At 42.2% G+C, this 21,632-nt stretch overlaps 1 protein-coding gene across 1 annotated transcript in view; it reads left to right on the top strand.

Moving 5' to 3' along the window:
• Positions 1-2,650: 2,650 nt before the first annotated feature.
• Positions 2,651-21,632, top strand: part of LOC124115554 (cell surface hyaluronidase-like) — a 34,194-nt gene continuing 15,212 nt past the window's right edge. The window contains exons 1-21 of the mRNA XM_046476583.2: positions 2,651-2,805; positions 3,877-4,065; positions 4,471-4,631; positions 6,768-6,909; positions 7,291-7,452; positions 7,673-7,897; positions 9,105-9,209; positions 9,421-9,608; positions 9,861-9,933; positions 10,261-10,379; positions 10,788-10,960; positions 11,053-11,122; positions 11,436-11,582; positions 11,970-12,124; positions 12,448-12,519; positions 14,687-14,830; positions 15,306-15,504; positions 17,184-17,396; positions 19,853-19,952; positions 20,516-20,621; positions 21,091-21,261. Coding sequence (XP_046332539.2) covers positions 2,670-2,805; positions 3,877-4,065; positions 4,471-4,631; positions 6,768-6,909; positions 7,291-7,452; positions 7,673-7,897; positions 9,105-9,209; positions 9,421-9,608; positions 9,861-9,933; positions 10,261-10,379; positions 10,788-10,960; positions 11,053-11,122; positions 11,436-11,582; positions 11,970-12,124; positions 12,448-12,519; positions 14,687-14,830; positions 15,306-15,504; positions 17,184-17,396; positions 19,853-19,952; positions 20,516-20,621; positions 21,091-21,261 — 3,050 coding nt within the window. The 5' untranslated portion in view covers positions 2,651-2,669. The remainder of the gene's footprint in view (positions 2,806-3,876; positions 4,066-4,470; positions 4,632-6,767; positions 6,910-7,290; positions 7,453-7,672; positions 7,898-9,104; positions 9,210-9,420; positions 9,609-9,860; positions 9,934-10,260; positions 10,380-10,787; positions 10,961-11,052; positions 11,123-11,435; positions 11,583-11,969; positions 12,125-12,447; positions 12,520-14,686; positions 14,831-15,305; positions 15,505-17,183; positions 17,397-19,852; positions 19,953-20,515; positions 20,622-21,090; positions 21,262-21,632) is intronic.

Here is a 21,632-nt window from a genome sequence, read left to right as displayed (position 1 = left end):
TATAAAAAGATATTTTCATATAAGCGGTCACAGCGACATGGATAATCAAGAAGCTATTTGAGTGCAGAACATTGTGGCCATGGCGTCCAGGTCCAGGTCCAGGTCCAAACCTGGCTTTAATGACTTCATCACGCTTCTTCCGTCAACGTATTTTAACCGTTGGAATATACAGCCGATCAGATTGAGTTCATGTGCCGAGAACTGTTGCCAGGGGATCACAATAAACTGTGGTCGCACCAGATGCACCACTCATATGGACTCAATACACGTATAACATGTGTTTGTGTATACAAAGAAAACATGGCACTATTTTCTATATATTGTGACAATTTACTTCAATAATCAGGCGCGTATAAAATATGGTAATTGCGATCAATTATATCTTTAGACAAACAATGCATTGTCAGTAGCAAAGTGTAATTAGTCACAAAAATGACTGCAGACACAGACACTGCAGATTAGTTCAAACAAATTATAGTGTTCAGAAATAAATTGCTCTGTTACGAGATAAATATAAAATACAATTATTTCCCTCGTTACAGGCAAGTAACACAAAAGGCAATGGTGGGGGTAACTGACACTTGTTATCATCGCAATTTAGCGGGGTACACAACCATGCTAGCAACAATGTACTGGACTACACAACTATGATAACAACAATGTACCGGAATACACAACTATGATAACAACAATGTACCGGAATACACAACTATGATAACAACAATGTACCGGAATACACAACTATGATAACAACAATGAACTGGACTACACAACCATGATAACAACAATGTACCGGAATACACAACTATGATAACAACAATGTACTGGACTACACAACCATGATAACAACAATGTACCGGAATACACAACTATGATAACAACAATGTAGCAGGCGACACAACTATGATAGCAGCAATGTAGCGGGGTACACAACTATGAAAAAGGCAATTTAGCTGAATACATAACCATGATAACAACAGTGTTGTGGACTACACAAACATGATAACAGCAATCTAGCGTCCCCCCCCCCCCCCATCCCAACACCCCCACCCCCACCCCACCCCACCCCACCCAACCCCACCCCACCCCACCCAACCCCACCCCCCTCCCCATGCTGAACACAGCGGTTATGAGTTTAAATCCTTAAAAAAGAGCCCAGGAAGTCAGTTCTTAATAAAATTAAAAAATTAATGAACTCCAGCAAAGTTGAAATCTTAAATCATGAATCAGATACCGGTAACGCTTTCACTCCGCAAACATTTCTTTTTGTATCAAAGCATCAAACAATCAAACAATACCAATCCCAGTTCATCTCGGTACCCCCGAGCATCTCCCCCTCCCTCCCCCAGGTCCTTGTTTACCACACAGTAGAGCGTTATACTGGTAATATACTGCGTCAGATACTGTCTGTGATATTTGTTTATGTGTCCATTCAAGTGAAAAATATGCTCCAAGTTAACCCTGTGACTGGAAGGAAGGAGAGGAACTTGTTCATGTGTAATGTTTATTCTAAACAGCGCCAGTGCCGGTAGTGCTTGGCTGTTTACCCAGATGTACACCCCACCTCGCTGAAGGTTGTCTTGACCCTTCAAAGCTTCACGGAGTGCAAGTATATGATCGAACCTGGAGTAGACACACCATTTATTGATAGGCAAGGTTGTCTGTCTGCCCAACTATACTAAGCTAACCTATCTGTACATGTATATTTCACTGCTTGTAGATAGCATGAGGCATGAGTACTCCCGTGGTACAGGCAGATTGTAGGTTAATGAACGTCTATGCCTTGCACCACATCTGTTCAGTTTGATTGTCAACCCAACTCACACTTGCATGCGTACAAAAAACATAATGACACAACTGATGTAGAAATAATAACTGTAATTGATAAGAACAGTTCATTTATACAACTCTGCCATTATTAACGCGCAAGGACACGTGTCATTTGATCACTCAGCTTACCCCTATACATCGACGTCGAATATACACAGATGTCGACTTTCAAATATATCAGACAACCCAGTGAAAGATCCCCAGGTACCCATTTACTGTGGTGAATGTAACTAGTACCATTTCAAACTATTAAAGCCAATCTATAGTCGAGCCTCGTTGTGTCGAACTCGTGGGAGCTTGGAAAAAAGTTCGAGTTATCCGGGGTTCGAGATATCAGGGAGATTTTATGCTTAATTTGGATACTTGGGACTCCCGAATGAGTTCGAGACATCAGCGAATTCGGCACATCCAAGTTTGACACACCGGTAAGGAAGTTAAGTTAGATATTCATCAATATTAGTTCATTCATGTTTATACAAGATGAATGTATCCGGTGTCATATCCCGCTTGAATTCTGACATAGGTGCTGCTGTTGAGGAAACAGTTGTAAACACTCGCTTGCACTGGCACACCATATGGGATGGTATGTGTCGCACACCCTGCTCCACAATGTTGCATATGTCTACTGCATAGGACAGGGGAAGTGCGTCACGCCTCCCTTCCATTGACCTTAATCTTACTCAACCCGGATCTGATTGGCTTAGAGAGTTGCACTAGGCTGCACCTGTTGAACAGATTATTGATGACGTCATAATTGAACTTGCCAAAAGTTTTGAGTATAAATATGCCAGTTGTACTGATGGGCACTTATTAAAATGCGTTTCTTCTTGCAGGTAGTTATGGTATGTTTGTCCGTAGGGGTGGGAGAAAGTGCCTGTCCCCACCTAGAGGCTGGGCTGGAGAAGTGGGGGGACACAACGTCCTGGAAATCTGGGGTACTGCCGAAAGAAGGGGACAATCTCCTTATCCCATCAGGTAAATTTTTAATAGTTTCGTGAACATTCCACTCTTTCGTAGCCTAAGGTTCTGTAAAGTCGTGACCGCGGCTACAGGTGTAAGACATGATGTTAACACGATCAAAACAAGCAAAAGTTGCCTCTAAAATTGACTAAGCGTCATCACCTCTGTTTGCCAAACAAATAAATACACCTTTATAGTAACAATTTGTCTGAAATACTGCCGATGTGACTTTTAGACTTAGAAGTTTATTCAAAAGTGTTTGTTCATGTGGCCAGTCCCGTCTAGATGAAAACTTCACGGGGAAGGTCACTGTCAGCAGAGCATCATTAATTACTAGATACCCTAAGAAATATAAAATTTCATATTCAACACTATCTATATGTTATCCCGATTCAATTTACTCAAAACTATTTACGGTTGAAGTTGAACAATTGAAGTAATGTAGTCAAACTGTTTCATTGTTAAGCACGGTCTGCCGGCTACAGCACTTCAAGTGCGTTGCCTTTAACCTTTACGGTAATTGTCTAAATACTCGAAATAATCACATCAAGTGAGGGAAGTGATTTTAGAATGTTTCATAAAAGCAAATTTCATGATGTCATTCATTTACTCGTGAACACTTTTGGCATTTTACTATCATAATAATAGCCATTACTTACTGGAAAACGGAATCTGGTAATTTTAAACAGCAACATTATATGAGATCTATTTCGTGTCTTCTATCTTAATATTTGCAAGATAATTAATAGTTATGCTTCGCTCATTTTGGATTAAATAAACCTATACTGTATGTATTAAAACAATGTGTCATAAAAGTATGGTCTCTCTAAATAATTACCCTTCATAAATGTCTACCTATGTGGCATATTGATTGAAGAGCGGTTTAAAAGTTCACTCGGAATTAATCTGATCTGAGAGTCACAGATTCAACGCACCAATGCCCATTGTTAGTCGTTCGAACTAACATCTACGAAAACCATTTTTTTCAATGAAAGCATCTAAAATCGTATGACACACCGCGACCGAAAAAGTCCCCGGTCCATTTTGGACATTCGTAACATAGTTTGAGCTTAAGTTTCATTCCAGGCAAGAAGCTCCTGCTGAACGTGTCCCCGCCCTGTCTGTCCTCCATAACCATCGAAGCAGGGGCAGCGTTAGTCTGGGGCGACGTGGACAACCTCAACGTCTGTGTCAGCTACATCCTCATCAGAGGCCGCCTCCAGATCGGCAGCGAAGACTGCAGGTTCACCAGGAAAACTCACATCAGACTTATAGGTAGGACATAAGATTTATTAAGCGTCAGATATATCGTTGTGTCTGAATGCCTGGTGGATACAGAAACTATGAAACCACAAAGGGGCAAATGGATCATGCGAAGTGTATATAGAACATATTTAAACAACATAACAGTGAAGTAAATGCAATGGGAAATTTTGTAGGTATTGTTTTACTTTCTTCATAGAAATGTTCCCCATTTACCAAGAGCCGTCGGACCCTAGGGTCCTTATGGTTAGTACAAACTTCAGTGGTCAATGCCAATGTATCGATGAAGACAATCTGCCTAAATAAATACCATCATCTCCGGTCTGTATACCTTGAAACACGTGCATATCAATGCAAAGGAATCGTGGGATGACTTCAAGAAAGAATACTGAGATCTACAACATTTCCCTTCCCCAGGCGAAAGTAACTCCACGCTGTCTGTTTCCGGCTTTGGGAGGAAGTTTATTGGCGTGGCTGCAGGAGGCACGATTGAGGTGCACGGAGAAGAGAAACCATCGTGGACGAAGTTGATCCAGACAGCTAAACCCGGCGGCTGTGACAGCCTCTTTGATTTCAAGGTGAGTTGCAGTTGTGTTCAGATACTTTCACACGGTGGTCACTGTTGAGATACCGGTGACAGCCCCTTCAACTTACAGGTGAGTCGATGTAGGGCTGAAATACCCGTAACAGCCCCTTTAACTTACAGGTGAGTCGATGTAGGGCTGAAATACCGATGACAGCCCCTTTAACTTACAGGTGAGTCGATGTAGAGCTGAGATACCGATGACAGCCCCTTTAACTTACAGCCAGTCGATGTAGGGCTGAGATACCGATGACAGCCCCTTTAACTTACAGGTGAGTCGATGTAGGGCTGAAATACCGATGACAGCCCCTTCAACTTACAGCCAGTCCATGTAGGGCTGAGATACCGATGGCAGCCCCTTCAACTTACAGCCAGTCGATGTAGGGCTGAAATACCGATGACAGCCCCTTTAACTTACAGGTGAGTCGATGTAGGGCTGAAATACCGATGACAGCCCCTTCAACTTACAGGCCAGTCGATGTAGGGCTGAGATACCGATGGCAGCCCCTTCAACTTACAGCCAGTCGATGTAGGGCTGAGATACCGATGACAGCCCCTTTAACTTACAGGTGAGTCGATGTAGGGCTGAAATACTGATGACAGCCCCTTCAACTTACAGCCAGTCGATGTAGGGCTGAGATACCGATGGCAGCCCCTTCAACTTACAGCCAGTCGATGTAGGGCTGAGATACCGATGACAGCCCCTTTAACTTACAGGTGAGTCGATGTAGGGCTGAGATACCCGTGACAGCCCCTTTAACTTACAGCCAGTCGATGTAGGGCTGAGATACCGATGACAGCCCCTTTAACTTACAGGTGAGTCGATGTAGGGCTGAGATACCCGTGACAGCCCCTTTAACTTACAGCCAGTCAATGTAGGGCTGAGATACCGATGACAGCCCCTTTAACTTACAGGTGAGTCGATGTAGGGCTGAGATACCCGTGACAGCCCCTTCAACTTACAGCCAGTCGATGTAGGGATGAGATACCGATGACAGCCCCTTTAACTTACAGGTGAGTCGATGTAGGGCTGAGATACCCGTGACAGCCCCTTTAACTTACAGCCAGTCGATGTAGGGCTGAGATACCCGTGACAGCCCCTTTAACTTACAGGTGAGTCGATGTAGGGCTGATATACCCGTGACAACCTCTTCAACTTACAGGTCAGTCGATGTAGGGCTGATATACCCGTGACAACCTTTCAACTTACAGGTCAGTCGATGTAGGGCTGATATACCCGTGACAACCTTTCAACTTACAGGTCAGTCGATGTAGGGCTGATATACCCGTGACAACCTTTCAACTTACAGGTGAGTCGATGTGGTGCTGAGATACCCGTCACAGGCTCTTTAACTTACAGATGATCATGAGTCAGTGTTGTGTTCAGTTAACCGTGACCACCACTTCCAGCTGAGTCAAGGTCGTATTCAGTTACCCGTGACAGCCACTTTCAGCTGAATCAAAGTCGTGTTCAGATAGCCGGGACAGCCACTTCCATCTGAGTCAAGGTCGTGTTCAGATAGCTGTGACAACCACTTCCAGCTAAGTCAAGGTCGTGTTCAGTTAACCGAGACAACCACTTCCAGCTGAGTCAAGGTCGTGTTCAGATAGCCGTGACAACCACTTTCAGCTGAGTCAAGGTTATGTTCAGTTAACCGTGACAACCACTTTAAGCTAAGTCAAGGTCGTGTTCAGTTAAGCGTGACAGTCACTTCCAGCTGAGTCAAGGTCGTGTTCAGATAGCCGTGACAGTCACTTCCAGCTGAGTCAAGGTCGTGTTCAGATAGCCGTGACAACCACTTCCAGCTGAGTCAAGGTCGTCTTTAGATAGCCGTGACAATAATTTCCAGCTTAGTCAAGGTCGTGTCCAGTTACCCGTGACAACCTCTTTGACTCATAGGTGATCATGAGGCAGTGTAGTGTTCAGTTACCCGTGACAAACACTCCCAGTGGCATAAACAAATTATGTACAAATGTTGATGATTAATAACCTTCAGTCAACAAAATATACTGGAGTTCTCTAGGTGCGATATCTTAGGTTTTCATTATCTAGTATTAACTAAATATGGGATACTGAGATACACGAGGAATATATATTAGAAAAGACGAATAATCGTGTGCTATCTTACAGAAAAGCGTGTTCCAGGCGGAGTCTGCCCGAGGCCTGTACGTCTCTGTGTTTAATGAGGACAGCTCTCTGTGGGACTTTGCCGTGTTCAGGACCGGAGAGGACATTGCTGACGAGGACCTCCAGTTCCAGGAATTTATAGAAGGTGAGTTAATAAAAAAGCGATTTCATTATAGTAAGTTTTTGTAAAAAGAGGTTATTTTGCTTTTTTGCTTGGCAATGGTTGTTTTATTATGCCACTCACATACATTAACGACTTGTCCGAACATCAAAGGTTCTGCTTCATTTTGCTTCACCCTACTAGGTGTGGCGTGCATTTGTTAATTTACAACAAAATGCCATCCCGTCGATATTTGTATTGGTGGCACAAGTACATGTATTTACTGTTAGAACAAGTCACGGTTCCATTTCAGGAGTGATCCAAACTTGGATTCGCTATTTAAATTCATGACGAAACGTAGTCATCTTGTGGTATGCTTTGAAAAGCGACACTTTTAAATTAGTATAGCTTGTTTTGCACTAACAGGTATTCCCCAAGACAAGATCCTGGCAGTCGCTCTTCAAGGTGAACTTGGTAGTGGGGACATGGCCGCTGTGTACGAAACACTGGAGACAGCTGGGGGTCTGACGTCATCAGCCATCAGGAACGTCACAGGCAGACAGGCTTACGCCTTTATCACTAGAACAGGTGAGTTTTAATTGTATTCACCCGACATCGACGAAAACCGACTGTTTCATTTTAATATTGTGTGTAGGATTTGATCCCCAGCAATCTCTGCTTGTCAACTGCTGAAATTCTTTGATCTTCAATAAACTAATTGTCACTTTCAATCGATTTCAATTAATCATGAGTCCATAAACATTACATATAAACTCCTATGTCAATGTAATAGTGTACATTCTATCAGGTCACAGTGATACAACAGCCGAGAGACATGTCCTCTTCCCGCGTCACAAAGAAATTGCTGAAACGGGCTACCTGGCTGTCGATGTCAATGGATTCCAGTTCAGTGTGAACAGCAAAGTTTTTTCAAATACGAATATAAGGAAAGGTGTGGACTTCCGGGTTCTTCCAGCAGAAACAGCTTACCCATGCCTGAAGCTGAATGCCGAAGTCTCAACCTGGAGGCCGGGTGTGTTAACTGTGAATAAACTTAGAATATTGTTATTCTAAGCCACGTCCACATATGAAGAATGTGTGCGCAGCGGAATCTATTTAGCACGACAACCTTCTGCGACATCTACATATGTACAAACCGCGTCAATCCGGAAATGTGTTTAACTTCAAGTGAGACGTTGCTCGGCCAAATTGGCAGTCCTGGCAAGTTCTGTTCCAGGTCACAGACCACTTAATACGTCAATCAATTTAACACATACACAAACACAATGTCTGAAGTTCGTACAAACTAGAGCATCTAGATTAGGGCATGTACAGCAGACCGCGGAGCACACTCCCCCTTTAACCATGTTAATGTTGTTTCACTGTACAGTTTGTGCGTCTCAGGACATACGTACGTGGGTCTACAAACTGTATCGAACGACCAAATTCTAGGGTGGATTTGAAATAGTCCACGTCAGCGGCGAATCTTAGTGCAACTTTAAACGCGTGTTAATTGTAGATTTGCTTATTGGGTTGTATATGCAAGTGCTTGTGAAAATATAACTTGGAACTGGGTTACTGTTAAACATATGAATGGTGTTTGAATCCGTTTTATTTTATGATCATAACATGAAAATGAACGACAGTCCATCGTCTTCGCACCACATATCCAACTACATTTAATCAGTTCTAAACGTCTTCCATTAGTCAAATACATCTCCAACTACAAAACACCTCCTACCGGTCCCGTAACACCTAGTACCATAAGTTTATTACCTCTTCAATGAACAGGTTTTACTTTGTGTACATGAAGAAGTTGTTCAATTAAAAAAAGGCCAAACAGAGGGCACACTGGGCCTAGTCGCCTCAGGAAATTCTCTGTGCAGAGCTGCCTTCATTTGGAGTTACACAATCCAATCATCGTGGTCTCGAACCCCATATTCAGATTTTTGGTTTGTCAGAACCATACCCGTTTACGATGGTTTTCACCAACTTGTAAAATCTTTTCGAGTTTTCCTCAACATTCAGCTGCCACGACTGAAATAATGTTCAAAGCGGCTTTAAACCCAACTCCTTCACTCTATCCCAGTAGGACAGTGTCGTGAGAAGCACATTCATCACACTGACCAGACAGCTGTTCCGGCCCAGAGGCTGTAGGGATCAGGTAACAGCAATCCAACAGTTTTATTGGGTAATGCAAATGGTATGAAAAAAAACTTATGTTTCGCATTGCGCATCAGGTGACAAGATCGTCATAGCATCCACCGACTTCGACTGGAGACAGGCTGAAGAAATGACCATCAAGAGTTGTCCTTCTTGTGCGGTCAACGAGATCTGTCTGACAGGTATGTAGAGCTGGGGGATCTGGGTTGCTGTCAATGCTTCCGTAGATCAACAAGTTTCCTGTATTCAAGGTCAACAAACAGTCTATTACTTTCCCTAAACATCTGTCAGATGTATAGAAACATGAACAGGACATTAAGCTCATACATGTAATATTTTGTACATTTTAATAACTTTTATGACCAGGTTTTATATCCATTTATTCTCCAACAGAGCCACTGGAATACATGCACTATGGGGAGGTAACTCTTGGTGTTGACGAGAGGGCGGAAGTGGGGCTGCTGAGTCGGAACATCCTCATAGAGGGCGTGATACCAGAAGACGGGTGCAGTGTCAACGAGCCGGAAGATCAGTACCTCTGTGACCTGTTTGGATTTGACACATTTGGAGGTCATATCAAGGTGAATAAACATGGTTTTCACTCTTGCTCAGAAGTCACGAAATATTTGTCTGAAACCAACATTTAAACAGGGAGTACAGCAGAGTTGCATCAACCAGTTGTACACCACAGTTAATCTAATTCCAACATCCTCACATTTCAGACTTGCAGACAAAATGTACATAGTTGGACATTTTGGAAAAAAACCACTTGTTAATTCTTAGAAAGACAAATAATATGTTTTGATGTTTGATAATGATTTGTTCTGATTTAGGTTGTTAGAGGCTTCACAGCTGCTCACATCCAGGGCGTTGAACTCTACCACATGGGGCAGCAGCGATTTGTCGGTGAGTTCCGAATGTCAGCTTGGAGAGTTAATGTCATGATTGTGTTTGGATTACAGAGGACATGGTTGGCAAGTGATCTTAACTGCAGCTGGTTGATGTGAGTCCTGGGTTCGATTCCCATATCATTCATCCCGATTGTAAATGTCTAGCCTTGTCAGCACCATACTCAAAGGTGTTCGTCTTCGGACTGCGTCACTTTATGTATTTCTCTACTTGAATCTGGTACATCGTTATATAACTGGTACTGCAGTTCCAAACAGCTTAAACACTCGCTCAGTAGAACTTTGTTGTTCACGTGAAATATAAAAAGCATATTCTCTTCCTCAGGCACCTACCCACTCCACTTCCACATGTGCGACGACGTGGACGGCAACTGGTTCCGTCAGAACTCCATCCACCACTCTCTGACGAGATGCGTCACTGTCCACGGCTCAGATGGAGCTGAGGTTAGTGAAGTGTTGAGCCATCTGTATTCACTGCGTCTGCTGATCTTATCTTCTGGTAAGATAAGTACATTACTTTTAAACTGCTATCTGTTTGCGGTCTCTCTATTTGTTTAGCATGGAACGTGGGTTATCTGTGTCTCATAGAACGTGTCTCACATTACCTTCTACCTGAAATACATTGTAGGTTTGCTATATACATGTCATATACGCACACATCCATGTTCACACCATATTGGCTGGTGCGCATCATTTGTACAAAACAAGGTCGTCTTACAGCTTGTCGTTAATGATATTTTGGAACACCAAAAGTAGGGTTTATATTAAGGCACGTGACACCAAATATCTCGCAACGTATGATTTGTTTACATTTCTGACAGAGAGTCATCGCTATATTTTTCTCAACACAAGGTGTCTGACAATGTGTGCTATCTCCATCACGGGCACGGCTTCTTCCTGGAGGACAGCGCGGAGCAGAGGAACGTCTTCGACAGCAACCTGTGTATCGGCACCATGCACGGCACCCACATCATGTCCGACATGAAGAAGGAATGGTGCAATGCTACCATGAAGGAATTCTGCGAGTAAGGAGGATGGGTTTTGTAGTAGGGCCCTGTGTTGGGGTGGGTTTTTTTATTCACGTGTTTGGGGTTAATTCTACCCCTTGTGCTTGCAGCGCCGTATCCTCCTACTGGATCACACACCCAAACAACACCTTCATCAACAACGTTGCCGCCGGCTCAGATGTAAGTTACCTGTACAGTATAATTAAACTTAAAATTAAGCTAAAAGCCGGACTCTAATATGGAGGATCTCTTTGCATTGTTTTACGTGAGAGAATGAATAACATATCTGAGTCTATGTTTTCGTATAGCGAAAGTAGAATACAATAACCAGGAATTACATGAGTAATTTTCATGTGTTTTGTAAGACGATGACAAATCATCAATGCGTCCGTGGTGTTCATGTATCAATAGTAATAGTGAATGTTTGCTTCAAACATGGAGTTAATGGATTGATGGATTATAGGTAATTTAACATTCCATAACTATTTATCAGCATGCAGGATTTTGGATCCTTGCGTCTCGTCTCCCCCTCGGCCCCTCCCGACAACGCCAGCAACAGAGGGGGCTGGTTCCTGAGTTCCATGCCATGCAGACAAAGGTCAAGGAATTCAGAAACAACACGGCTCACTCTAATATGAATGTACGTTCCAAACCGTTTCATATTTCCTAAAGTATAATGACTTAGTTGTTCTTATTTCGATGTAAAATGTGTGAGAAAACCCCGAAAGGGTGCAGGTTGTAGACTCTTGCCACTTAGCTACGAGCAATGATATGGTACTGCCGAACCTAGTGAACCATGTGGGATTCGAACTGAGCATCAGCGGATTTGGACGGGTATAGGATCTCAACTCTGTCTAACGAATTGCGACACCTTAGACAGAACACTTGGTACTTGCTGCCCTCACGGTCCACGTGTAAGGTGTCCATTGTTTTCTCAGTACTTACTTTATAACAGTACAGTAGCACGGTGTGGAGGTTAATGATAGCATTCATGGCACTGCAATTTGGATTGACTCTGTCTCAACAGAGAGGTCTTCGAATTGACAGACGTATTTCGCACGGAGAATACAGAGACAAAGTATACATCCCCGAGAATGGCGTTCTTGGTGCCCAAGTGTCTCACACACCCATGACTACCCCAACAGACACCGGAGGACCGTTTGATAAGTCCTACCTATATGAGTAAGTGTTACTTAATCAAGTAATACATTCTATGCCGATAAGCAATTTATATAGAGTTGTGTGTGGTAAATATATATTGTTATTTGATAGTATTCTGTATCCAATAAAGCGACAAAACGCCTTTCATAATTATGATAAATGTCTGCTAAAAGTCCATTGTGTCATTTCGACTACAGCAAAGCACGCGTTCACGAATATATGTAATACCTCTGCTGTGCATGAGGTCATTCAATCATGACAAATATGTGAACTGTTGTTTTATTAAGTTCAAGGTGACATAAAAGATTTATGCACTTGCCGTGAGTAGTTTCCTTGAAATACAGATTTACAGCATACAAAAACAGAGGCCACAATGTTTGGACTAAAGCTGGAATCGTCATTATGAGTAATTTCACGTAAGTATTTTCTGAATATCTGAAATGGTGTTATCTCTGTTCCAGGACATACATTCCTCTATAACTAAAGTGTATCCCCATGAAGTACTCCAGTCTGTTCCAGGACATACATTCCTCTATAACTAAAGTGTATCCCCATGGAGTACTCCAGTGTGTTCCAGTACATACAATCCTCTATAACCAGAGTGTATCCCCATGGAGTACTCCAGTCTGTTCCAGGACATACATTCCTCTATAACCAGAGTGTATCCCCATGGAGTACTCCAGTGTGTTCCAGTACATACATTCCTCTATAACTAAAGTGTATCCCCATGGAGTACTCCAGTCTGTTCCAGTACATACATTCCTCTATAACTAAAGTGTATCCCCATGGAGTACTCCAGTCTGTTACAGTACATACATTCCTCTATAACCAAAGTGTATCCCCATGGAGTACTCCAGTCTGTTCCAGTACATACATTCCTCTATAACTAAAGTGTATCCCCATGGAGTACTCCAGTGTGTTCCAGTACATACATTCCTCTATAACTAAAGTGTATCCCCATGGAGTACTCCAGTCTGTTCAAGTACATGCATTCCTCTATAACCAAAGTGTATCCCCATGAAGTACTCCAGTCTGTTACAGGACATACATTCCTCTATAACTAAAGTGTATCCCCATGGAGTACTCCAGTGTGTTCCAGTACATACATTCCTCTATAACTAAAGTGTATCCCCATGGAGTACTCCAGTCTGTTCAAGTACATGCATTCCTCTATAACCAAAGTGTATCCCCATGAAGTACTCCAGTCTGTTACAGGACATACATTCCTCTATAACTAAAGTGTATCCCCATGAAGTACTCCAGTCTGTTACAGGACATACATTCCTCTATAACTAAAGTGTATCCCCATGGAGTACTCCAGTCTGTTCAAGTACATGCATTCCTCTATAACCAAAGTGTATCCCCATGAAGTACTCCAGTCTGTTACAGGACATACATTCCTCTATAACTAAAGTGTATCCCCATGGAGTACTCCAGTCTGTTACAGGACATACATTCCTCTATAACTAAAGTGTATCCCCATGAAGTACTCCAGTCTGTTACAGGACATACATTCCTCTATAACTAAAGTGTATCCCCATGGAGTACTCCAGTCTGTTACAGGACATACATTCCTCTATAACTAAGTTGTATCCCCATGAAGTACTCCAGTCTGTTACAGTACATACATTCCTCTATAACCAAAGTGTATCCCCATTGAGTACTCCAGTCTGTTCCTGTACATACATTCCTCTATTACTTAAGTGTATCCCCATGAAGTACTCCAGTCTGTTCCAGTACATACATTCCTCTATAACTAAAGTGTATCCCCATGGAGTACTCCAGTGTGTTCCAGTACATACATTCCTCTATAACTAAAGTGTATCCCCATGAAGTACTCCAGTCTGTTCAAGTACATGCATTCCTCTATAACCAAAGTGTATCCCCATGAAGTACTCCAGTCTGTTCCAGTACATACATTCCTCTATAACTAAAGTGTATCCCCATGGAGTACTCCAGTCTGTTACAGGACATACATTCCTCTATAACTAAGTTGTATCCCCATGAAGTACTCCAGTCTGTTACAGTACATACATTCCTCTATAACCAAAGTGTATCCCCATTGAGTACTCCAGTCTGTTCCTGTACATACATTCCTCTATTACTTAAGTGTATCCCCATGAAGTACTCCAGTCTGTTCCAGTACATACATTCCTCTATAACTAAAGTGTATCCCCATGGAGTACTCCAGTCTGTTACAGTACATACATTCCTCTATAACTAAAGTGTATCCCCATGGAGTACTCCAGTCTGTTCAAGTACATACATTCCTCTATAACTAAAGTGTATCCCCATGGAGTACTCCAGTCTGTTCCAGTCTTAAAGTGATGTCGTATTACGACTACTTTCCAAACATATTTATTTATCAATATATGTACTGAACGTGAAACTAGTCTTGCAATCGGGGATAAACTTTAATACATAGGACACTAAAATGTTGGTTTGAGTATATTCTATGAATATTTCATAAGATGAGAATAGTGTACTATGATAGTGTACTGTGATATCTAAGTTGCAATACGCGACAGAGACGGATAACTGTTTCATCTGCATTAATGGTGCGCAATCCGACTGCATCCTCAGCCTGGCGGATGCTGCGCAGGGTATCACTATGGCCGCGGCTTCAACAGGGACGTACGCCAAGCTGACCAACTCCATGCTGGTGGGCGAGACAGAGAACCTAGGTCTACCCCAAGAACCATTCGGACGTTCCAGATCTGGAATAGCGTATGTTGTTTCCTGAACATTATTTCTCTAACTGTGCGACTCAATGCATTTGAGTTTGTTCAACAAATCAAAGCAGCTCCTTAGCACAACGTATCATCTTTAACATATGAATGAAAGTACTAATATGTCTTTCTTCATTCTGAGCATGTAGCATTTATTTAAGTTGTTGGTGTCGTAAGAGGCTGCCTTCAGCTGCCCCTGTGTTGACGCCTCGGAAACCCAGTGTTGGCCTGCTGATTGTCACTCACTCACTCTCGACCCTGGATTTCAGGGTGGAATTGGTCCCAAGAAACTAATGCTTGTCGACAAGGACGACTAAATGGGCTCGGTGACTTAACTGCGTGTCGTCCTGCCCCGATGGGCCCCGTCGACCTGTTTGCCTATTACATACCTATTACATTACATACATACGCCTGCGATTATTTTGTCATTAGGCTTGGGAAATAATCAAAGAGTCAATGAACTTTGCCTTCAGAGATGAACCTCTACAAGGGGTGGTCTTCTACCAGGGTCCAGGTCACGTGACTAATACCTTCTTTGACAAGTATGAGACGATTACATCAGATCGGAATATCACCAGATACGCGGGGGCCATCAGTGTGAAGCGCAGCAACCCCTACCCCCCTAAAGCCAGCAGCCATGTTGACGGGATCAAGTTCGGTTTCTGCGATGTGGTGCGTTCTCCGCTTACAATGTTCGATCTTCTGAACATTAGGGAAACAATGTTGTGCTTTACTAGTGTTCTGGTCTGTTATATACAAGCACCTGGGTTTATAAAGGAGAATTAATCTATAATACTGTAATGTTCAGTGGTACATACCCTACGGGCTTATGACGGGAACTGGTCGGTGGGACATACAGGACCTACTTACTATTGTGCAATCTGTGGGATGTGGGACCATCCTGTAATGTGGAACTGATCTCTGGTATGTGGAACCATGTCACATAGAGCTATTCCGCGGTGTATGGGCCTGTTCTGTGTTATGTGGGGCCCTGTCATCATATAGAATTGTTCTGTGGTATGTAGGGCCCTGTCATCATATAGATTTGTTCTGTGTTATGCAGGACCCTGTCATCATATAGAGCTGTTCTGTGTTATGAAGGATCATGTCATTATATATAATTGTTCTGTGGTATGTAGGGCCCTGTCATCATAAAGAACTGTTCTGTGGTATGTAGGACCCTGTCATCATAAAGAATTGTTCTGTGGTGTGTAGGGCCCTGTCATGATATAGAACTGTTCTGTGTTATGCAGGATACTGTCATCATATAGAACTGTTCTGTGGTATGTAGGACCCTGTCATCATATAGAATTGTTCTGTGGTATGTGGGCCTGTCATGTTATAGAACTGTTCTGTGTTATGCAGGACCCTGTCATCATAAAGAACTGTTCTGTGGTATGTAGGACCCTGTCATCATATAGAATTGTTCTGTGGTATGTAGGGCCCTGTCATGATATAGAACTGTTCTGTGTTATGAAGGACCCTGTCATCATAAAGAACTGTTATGTGGTATGAACGACCTTGTCATCAAATAGAACTTACCTGTGTTATGCAGGACCCTGTCATCATATAAAACTATTCTGTGTTATATAGGAACCTGTCATGACGTAGAACTGTTCTGTTATGTAGGTCCATGACATCATATAGAAGTGCTCTGTCTTATGTAGGACTCTGTCATCATAGAATTGTTTTTTTATATGTAGGACCCTGTCATGATGTATAACTGTTCTGCGGTATGTAGGCCCCTGTCATCAAATAGAACTATTCTGTGGTATGTAGGACTCTGTCATGATATATAACTTTTCTGTGTATGTAGGACTCTGTCATGATATAGAACTGTTCTGTGTTATGTAGGACTGTGTCATGATATAGAACTGTTCTGTGTTATGTAGGACTGTGTCATGATATATAACTGTTCTGTGTTATGTAGGACTCTGTCATGATATAGAACTGTTCTGTGTTATGTAGGACCCTGTCATGATATATAACTGTTCTGTGTTATGTAGGGCCCTGTCATGATATAGAACTGTTCTGTGTTATGTAGGACCCTGTCATGATATATAACTGTTCTGTGTTATGTAGGGCCCTGTCATGATATAGAACTGTTCTGTGTTATGTAGGACCCTGTCATGATTTAGAACTGTTCTGTGGTATGTAGGACTGTGTCATGATATATAACTGTTCTGTGTTATGTAGGACTCTGTCGTCTTATAGAATTGTATTTTGATATGTAGGTCCCTGTCATGATATACAACTGTTCTGTGTTATGTAGGTCCCTGTCATGATATAGAACTGTTCTGTGGTAAGTAGGACTGTGTCATGAAACAGAACTGTTCTGTGCCGTGTTCCAGATTGAGGGGAACTGGGCTTATAAGGGAGACCCATCTGTTCCGCTGATGAGAAACAGGGACGGCAACAGACAGATCACCTTCAGGGACATCGACGGCAGCGTGTCGGGGATGGCAGGGACCCAGTTCGTGCCGAACACACGTTTCCACACCACCAACCAGTGTGACTATAGACCTGTGTCTAACTTTGCTGTGTGCCCTCATGACTACGCTAAGGTATCACATTTTTACAAAATCTCTATATCTTTCTTCGCACGCTTTGTCTTTGTCTCTTTAGCCTGTTCATTGCAAACAATCCCGTATTGCTGTATTCAGAAACGTATCCATTATGAGATGACTAAATGTTTATACTACATGTTGTAGCGGTATTGACATCCAGCCTTTTTTACCGAGTTAAAGGGGCACTGATCTAACGCAATTCCCCGGGACTGGTTGTTGCCTTTGTTATTGTTTTTTCCCAGTGAGTACCCGGATGTATAGCAGAAATCTAGACTAGTTCGCGACCTCTGCTGCGCAATTCGTAAGCGCATCAGTCACTTTTATGGGTAGTAATAAGGGCGTATGGTCACATTGAGGAACAAAATGAAATACAGTTTTCGAGATAATAAGGAAATGTAGGTATCTTTGTGGGTAGCATCGGTAATGGTGACGAAGTTTTGATAAGTCACTTGCTTGGTAATTTTGCGATTTTCGTTTACACTATTTTGACTTGCAACACAAAGTAAATATTTCACCTGAGCATTGCTTTTTTTATAGTGTGTATATTTTTTACTGTCAAAATGTGTAACATTTTCAAATTAATTTAAAGTCTAAATATTGAGTTATTTTACAAAGTGACTGAAAAAATTTTCCATCTGTATTATTATGATAACGAATTCCAAACATTTTGATGTTTAATGTCATCACCAAGAGACTGAAAATGTTACGTAGAAAAGTACATGTCTATGTTGTTTGGTTTCTAATCCTACATAATAATCTATTGTGATGTTTGTAGGCCCTTTTGATCAGACAGATTTTTTAGTCAAAATGACTGAAATATTTACACATTTTATAAATTGCCTGAGAGAATCACATTTTACAAATTGACGGCAATATATACACGCTTACAAAGGAAAAGACCTGTGAAAACAACGTCTATCGCGCATTGAAGAATTTCCCAACCAAGACGTAGAGAAACAAGACCGAATCGGTTCAAATGAAGGAAAACAAAATGCAAATACCATAATTGCAACCTACCAAATTTATGTGTATAAATTTTAGGCAGCGTCCTTGTTCGAGGAATGTATCCGTGAATATCCACGCAAAGGAACACTATCCCACTCGTCTGCAGCTGTAAAAAGAATCTTATTTGATGTCACGTGTCTCTGTAACAATCAAATATTTTAAAAGATATATATCGTTTCGGGATATTATAACCCGTGTTCGTTTCTCAACTGATCACTTGGATTGTTTCAGGTGTTTCACATAGGTGTCAAGTCTCAAGGGTCGGCTGAGAAAGCCCACGTGACAACTATTTTCATAACGTCCACGGTTCCTAAAAAATCCATTGAGTGATAGATAACAATGAGCAATCAATCAACGTATTATCAGTTAACCCTTTGAACAAAGTATGTTGTTTTTACATCGGCACGCCATGGTATGAGTGTATTACCTTTGTTTTAGTAAACCTAGACATGTAAACACTCACTTTTGACATATCCACTGTGCAAGATAACAGTGATTAACCAATCAACGTATTTTCTGTTAATCCTTTGATGACTAGGAACGATCTGTTGATTTACAAAAGAAAGTAAATCAACTGATCATTCACCTCTTGCTGGTCTGCCACGTGCATATTACATAACACACATTTCACCTCACTTCAAACCTGAAATTAGATTGAATAATTACCCCAGACACAATAAATGCCAAATGGGAACCTTTGTCAGGTAATCTAAGTGGTGCTACCAATAATTGTACCTGTAATAAATTCATTAACTGAGCATCAAGTGAATGACGACAGATATACAAGAATAGGGTTATACGAGAAAACGTGGATGCCAACAAGGGATTAGTAATCGTATTATCGACGCAATTCGAAATCCGAAAATGCTTTCACTGCATAGATACTTTTTTTAGTATTAAACTATAACCATCTGGGGTATTTCCAAATGAGGACATCCGATGAGCTCCGCCGTTCTTTTTGTCTGTTTGTTTAGGGTGAGGAAATTAATTAACATGCGCCCTTTGTCGAAATCTTTATAGATCACAGTTAACCAATCAGTGGTTACGCAAAAATTCGTAAAACAAATATTGCCTCCAGCCTCCAAGTTTATTTAGCTGTCCTTGCAGACGGTAGCCCAGTCTCTGGTCACGCTCAGTTGCGTTGCGTATCATCCGGGTACTCACGGGGAAAAACCAATAACAAAGGCAACAACCAGTCCCGGGAATTGCGTTAGATCAGTGCCCCTTTAAATATACGAGAGCCTTTTTCTGTTTCAAGGGAACGCGCACATTTATTTAAATGTACCTGGAGTGGTCAATGTACTTACCAATTGTGCATCTACAGACCGATCAATATGCAAATATGCGCCGATTCCATTTCTGATCCCTATTTCGTCATCATTCAAATTTTGTTCCAAGCGTCAAATCAGCGCCACTTCCGACTCACGATTCCATATGCTATATTCCAGGCTGTCTTTAGTGGAGACGGAGCTCTTAAAACATTGAAGGAGAACTATCCCATGTACATGCGCCGGGACGACAGACCTGACGATCCCTTTGCCTTGCAAGGTAGTTGAGTATGCTTTTTTTATCTAAATACTATCACTTTGTAGCACTGATGTTACAGTAATTATAGGCTATGAAGGCTATATTTGGTGTCCCCTTCTAACTGACTGAATATTTTAAAGGCGGCCGTGAAGATCCGGGTTTTTAATTGGTCTTCAGCAACCCGTGCTTGTCATAAGAGGCGATTGACGGGATCGGGTAGTTAGACTCGCTGACTTGGTTGATGCATGTCATGTTATCCCATTTGCGTGTATCGATGCTCATTATATCAATCACTGGCAAGTCTGGTCCAGACTCGTTTATTTAAAGACCGCCGTCATGTAGCTGGAATATTGCTGAGTTCGACGTTAAACAACAAACAAACAAACAAAAACTTAAAGGCGGCATAAAACCACATTAAGCGGGAACTAAAGTGATTCAAATGTACGTTTCTTTCATCATATTTCAGTTTTACCTCAATCAGTGGAGACAGAAACATGCGTCTGTTGATGATGACATTGTCTAAGTGCATGCTGTTTGAAATCAGTAAATGTATTCCATTATGAAACTGTATATTCCAAATTTAGGCACAAAGGGAAATGCCTACCTGGTGATCAAGAAGAAACCATACACGGTATATTTCAACGGAACAGCTCCAACTAAACTAAAGGTCGCAGGACAGAACTTAGAAAGGTAGGTGGACATAAAAAGGTCTAAAACGTCTTCAGTTCGGGGACGATCATAAAACTGTAACTGTTCTGTTTACACATAGGTAATACTTGTCTATGATGGGGTAGCCCAGTGGTTAACGCGTTCGCTCGTCACGCCGAAGACCCGGGTTTGATTACCCACATGGGTAAAATGTGTGAAGCCTATTTCTCGTGTCCTCCGCCGTGATATTGCTGGAATATTGCTAAAAGAGGCGTAAAACCATACTCACTCACTCACTGACTTGACTATGATAGCTAAATGTTTAGTATGTTGGCGTTACAACGAGCGTCATTGAAACTGTTCAAGCTTTTGGGGAGGCCTGCATAAAAAACTAGAAATAATTGGGAATGTTATAACTAAAGAAAGCTGGTGTCTCCGTTTAATAAGACATGTTGCAGTGTTGCAGGCCGAACACATCTGTTTAATCTGTTACGACTGTTCTATGTTTCAGGGGGGACTATGTCAGACTCGGCCTGTGTTACCCGAAAGACGTGACAAGCTTCAGCTTCTCCAGTGGACTTCCCAAGATAGGGGCAGCTACTCCTGCAATCAGCGTCAGTAGCATCAGCGACCTGGACCGCGACACCACGGGGAGGGCCTACTTCTGGGACAAGTCCACAGGGTGGGTATAGGTGCAGCAGAGTATGGAAGGGCCAAGACATAGTGGTGTTTACAGGGTGGGTATAGGTACAGCAGAGTATGGAAGGGCCAAGACATAGTGGTGTTTACAGGGTGGGTATAGGTACAGCAGAGTATGGGAGGGCCAAGACATAGTGGTGTTTACAGGGTGGGTATAGGTACAGCAGAGTATGGAAGGGCCAAGACATAGTGGTGTTTACAGGGTGGGTATAGGTTACAGCAGAGTATGGAAGGGCCAAGACATAGTGGTGTTTACAGGGTGGGTATAGGTACAGCAGAGTATGGAAGGGCCAAGACATAGTGGTGTTTACAGGGTGGGTATAGGTACAGCAGAGTATGGAAGGGCCAAGACAT

The sequence above is a fragment of the Haliotis rufescens genome, unplaced genomic scaffold, assembly GCF_023055435.1.
Source record: "Haliotis rufescens isolate VD_foot unplaced genomic scaffold, xgHalRufe1.0.p SCAF_6, whole genome shotgun sequence".
NCBI classification, from domain to species: domain Eukaryota; kingdom Metazoa; phylum Mollusca; class Gastropoda; order Lepetellida; family Haliotidae; genus Haliotis; species Haliotis rufescens.
The sequence above is the reverse complement of the archived record's forward strand: the minus strand, read 5'-3'. Positions and strand labels throughout refer to the sequence as shown.